General features: G+C 50.4%; 1 protein-coding gene across 1 annotated transcript in view; it reads left to right on the forward strand.

Annotated features, from left to right (window-relative positions):
* Nucleotides 1–1,116, forward strand: part of P2RX1 (purinergic receptor P2X 1) — an 11,878-nt gene extending 10,762 nt beyond the window's left edge. Inside the window, exons 11-12 of the mRNA XM_010175004.1 lie at nucleotides 471–563; nucleotides 1,072–1,116. Coding sequence (XP_010173306.1) covers nucleotides 471–563; nucleotides 1,072–1,116 — 138 coding nt within the window. The remainder of the gene's footprint in view (nucleotides 1–470; nucleotides 564–1,071) is intronic.
* Nucleotides 1,117–4,195: the final 3,079 nt, after the last annotated feature.

A 4,195-nucleotide genomic window follows, 5' to 3' on the forward strand; every position in this document is an offset into this window, starting at 1 on the left:
GACCACTGGCTTATGTGAATTCTGCTAGCAGGAGCTGTTGCCCAGCTGAGTGAGGGGCAAGCAGGCTTTTGTGGTAGGGCCTTGTCTTGGTATCTTGATAATTTCAAGTTAGAGCTGGTATTGAGGGGGTTTTGGAGGTGACGGGCAGTATTTAAGGTATGACAGAAAACCAGCATCCTATTTGGTTATGGTCATTACAGCACGACCTGAAGGGGTGTTGGGCTCTGCATATACCTGAAGTGGAAACACTTCATTTCTGTTGACTTAAGTTGCCCAGGATTGAACCCAGCACACTTCACCTCTGTCCTAAATGCATGTCTGGGGGCTGTACACTCTTTAGCAGCTGCCATGTGGTGGGTTGAAGCAGAAGTGACCCTAATTTGTGGGACAAACTGGAACAAGCTGGAAGTACAAGGTGGCACAGGTGAGCTGGCAGGGCAGCCCCAACCTTAACTGCACTTTGATTTAAGGCCTCTGTCCTCTGCGACCTGCTCCTGCTGCATTTTCTCCAAGGACGGGACTATTACAAGCAAAAGAAATTCAAATACGCGGAACAGGAGCCTGTAAGTAACAGCAAGTCCCTCCTCTGCGGAGGCTCTTGTACAGACGTGTGCACGAGTAATGATGCTGCAACACAAACAGCATTTATATAGAGGAGCAACCAGGCGCCTTCCTGAGCTAATGGGAATCCTGTTGGCGACTGGGATCCATGAATCTCCTCTCCAAAATTACAGAGATCTATGTGACTCACTGTTAAGAGCTTTATTCCCTCCCTTTATCCCCAGATATTCCAATACCTGGTAACACTTGCATTGCTTTAAGGGAAGCAGGGGTAGACCAGTGCTTTAGCAAACCGGAAAATATCCCCTTTTCTGCTTTCTCAGAGCACCTCCATGACCATGAGATGTTTTGTGGCCTTTCATAGGGCACAAAAACAGCTCCCCTCAAATTCATCTGAAAATATCCTTATACATTGAGGGTTAGAAGTTGGTGCTCAACCCCATTTTTCCAGGGCATTAGAAAGGGGCGGGTCTGTAAAAGAATCATTGTTTTCTCTCATGTAACCCCCAGTCGAAGTCACATAAGAAGGAAAAGCAGCTGGACAACACGCAGTGAGAGGTGAGTGCTGTTTCCCCAGGTTTTCAGCTGGCAGGATGAGGGTTATGGGTCTCGGGATGATTGGGAAGGCAGCAGGGCTCCAGGAAGGCATGGAGGAGATGGAGGCTGTGGGCTGTAAGGTCTAACCTGGGGTTGGTATTTCCCAGGGCAGGCAGGTGCACGGGGCTGTGCTGGGTGCAGGATGCGGGACTGACATTGCATCTTTGATGGCAGCATTGCTTGAAGAGAGGCATTCTGGGGCAAGACACCAGAAATCACTGTGCACCTTTCTCTCTTGGCAGAATCCACAATGACCAACAAACCTGCACCTTCTTTCTCCTCCTCCTCTCCTAAAACACAGTCATCATCCCCTGTCACCAGCCTGCACCAGCCCCAAGGACAGCAGGACAGTCTCCGATGCCAGCTCACGGGAACGTGGCACCCTGCAATCAGGGCAGGGTCCGGCTGGCCCGGTGCCCTGCCTCTGGTGGGACACGCTGCGGGTGGGTTCAACTAAGGGACCCTTGGGGCCCTCCACCAGCCCTGCTGCAGGGCACTGGGGTCTGTTGGCGTTGTGGGCACTTCTGAAAGGCTCCGGCTGCTCCCTGCCTGGTGTGCTGGGGCCATGCCAGGGATCCCACACCTGAAGTCCCTGGGGAGAGCATCGCTGCTTCTCCTGCCCCAGCAGCACCCTTGGAGAGCTCCAAATTGAGGAGAAAAAGAGGGAAGAAGAGCTGGCAAGAACCACGCCCAGTCCCTCAGCATGGGGGGAAAAAAAAATGGTTATTTTGTAAGGATGTATTTTATTCAAAAAAATAAACCTTTAGTTTTTCTACTACATCCCTTTGCAGTGCCCACACGTGCGCGGGGGCGCAGGGTATGCAGTGCTTCTTGGCACTGGGGGGGTTTGTGCGTGCAAAGCAATCCTGCAAATCAGGATGGAGCATGGGGCCGTGGCAATGGGCTCAGCGCAGGCTCTGCCTTCCCATGCAGGGCCCCTGGGCCGCTGGCCATGAGCAGGGGTTGTTATCAGGGTTGTCACTTGGGTTTCCTCCTCAGACAGGCTGGCTGGCGGAGAGCGCTGGCACAGTGCCAGCCATCGGGAACGGCTGCCCTGCGCCAGCTCTGCCTTCTGCTGCCCACGCCAGTCAGAACTGACCTCCTTGGCGATAACCTCACAAACCAGCTTTTTGCACCCAGGAACAAAGCTTCCCGTCTCTGCTAGAAGATTTGCACTACTGTGTAGTTGGACACTACTGTGTGCTGTTGGACATCATATCACTACGAGAAGCCCCTGCCCTGTGCTGCAGGCCCTGCTCAGTTCTCCAGGATGCATCAGCACAGACTCTGAACAATCTCTCTCTGAATGTTGTTTCACACCCTCTGGAGGAAATTTTGCCTTGGTCACTTCAAAACTGGATCCCAGCAGCCATGAGAAAATCAGTAAAGAAGATACAGGGATTGTTCTGCCTGTTGCTGCCACGCTGCTGGCTGCGGTGAGGAGCATGGGTTTAGCAGCCTGCAGGCTGGCCACACTGTGCTGGGCTCGTGGGGACACAGAGGCACATGCCATGGAAAATTGCAGGTGATCTTTGGTCATAAACTCAACAAACATTTCAAGACATACATTCGCAGTGGGGAGATAATTTGCTCTCAGAAGGATGGCTCACATTTCCCAGGCAGGGTTATTTTGTTGGGGTTTTTTTAGATTAGCCATTTGCCTAACTTTTTCACCCTTTCTCGTGATGCTGTTCTGTGTAAGAAAGTTGCAAAGATGCTTATATTAAAGATGCAGAGATGAGGGTGAGTGAAAGCTCCTTGGTCTCTGGAGGAGTTATGCTTTCTTGGCTGAGGTCCTGGGGCTGGTGGCATCTCCTGCAGCACTCGGCGAGGCAAAGCACTGCACAGTCACTGTCTAGTGCAACGGTGCAGCTCTCCAGCAAGCTGCAACCAGCAGAGGGGACTGGAAGACTATTCCATACAGACATGGGGATAATTCAGTTGCCAAAGGTAAAAAGCAGTGAAATGAGAGTGTTCAAGTAACCTTTTGCACTCACTTAAACTGGGTCAATCTCCAGTCATAACTTAACATAACCAGCGCAAGGCTGCAGGTAGAGCAGGGGGATGTTTCTGCCTGTGTAAGCTTTCAAGCTGCTTGTAATGCAAAGCCCCTATTCTTTCCTAGGAAGTATTAAAAGGCAGAACAGGAAATTAAGAAAAAGGCTACTTGTAAATGACCCTTGTAGTTGCTATTCAAAACCTCGGAGCTGGGATCCCTAAAGTCCCAAGACTGCTTTAAAAATTGTAGGAGGGTTTATTTTCATCTCCTTGCTTGTTTTTTAAAATGCACAAACTTTGAGGATCCGTTGCTTTGCTTTTCATCCACCAACCATTTCTGTTACCAGCAGAATGAGATCTTGCCATTTTAACTCTTTCACCAAAACAAGCTCTTCTTCCAAGCCAGGGCCTGTGGCTTTCAGGTGGGTGCATGCAGAGCAATAGCTGTTGAGGAAACTGGGCAAGTGTCTGCTTTTAACATAAGCTGGTCCCCTCTGCGGTACAAAAAGGCAGGGAAAGCCCATGGCAATTGTTTCAGTCCCTACTTTTGCAGAGAGGCTGGAGCTGGTGCTGAGGGGTGGGAGAGCAAGGACAGAGGGCTGGTCTGCTCAGCCCTGTGGGGCAGCTTTCGTTGGTGTAGATGTTCTATTTCAGCATTGCAGCTCCCAGCCCCTTCTCCCAGTGCCTTCCAGGTTGCTAAAATTCATGTAAAATTACTGAATGCAGGATAACACACAACAGTTAAAAGTCTACACATCTAAAGCACTGAAAAATGCAGGTAAGGACAGGTTTAAGGTTTATCCTGAGAAAGGCAGCACCCTGCGGTGTCCTGGTTTTGCTACTGAGTTTGTTGCATGGAGTTATTTCAGTGCAAGTGCCAATGGGGAGGTGTGGGTGACCAGCAGGACCATACTCCTGTCCTCTTGGTTTGACCTGATCTTGTTCTTAGGGTCAGGGAAGAATTTCCTGTGCTTTGGCATCTCTTGTGGCCAGAAAGTGACTGTAAAAAAAGCAGCCAGTGTATCCTGCTACTCTCTGA

This window comes from Antrostomus carolinensis, unplaced genomic scaffold (genome assembly GCF_000700745.2).
Source record: "Antrostomus carolinensis isolate BGI_N321 unplaced genomic scaffold, ASM70074v2 scaffold26909, whole genome shotgun sequence".
Lineage (NCBI taxonomy): Eukaryota > Metazoa > Chordata > Aves > Caprimulgiformes > Caprimulgidae > Antrostomus > Antrostomus carolinensis.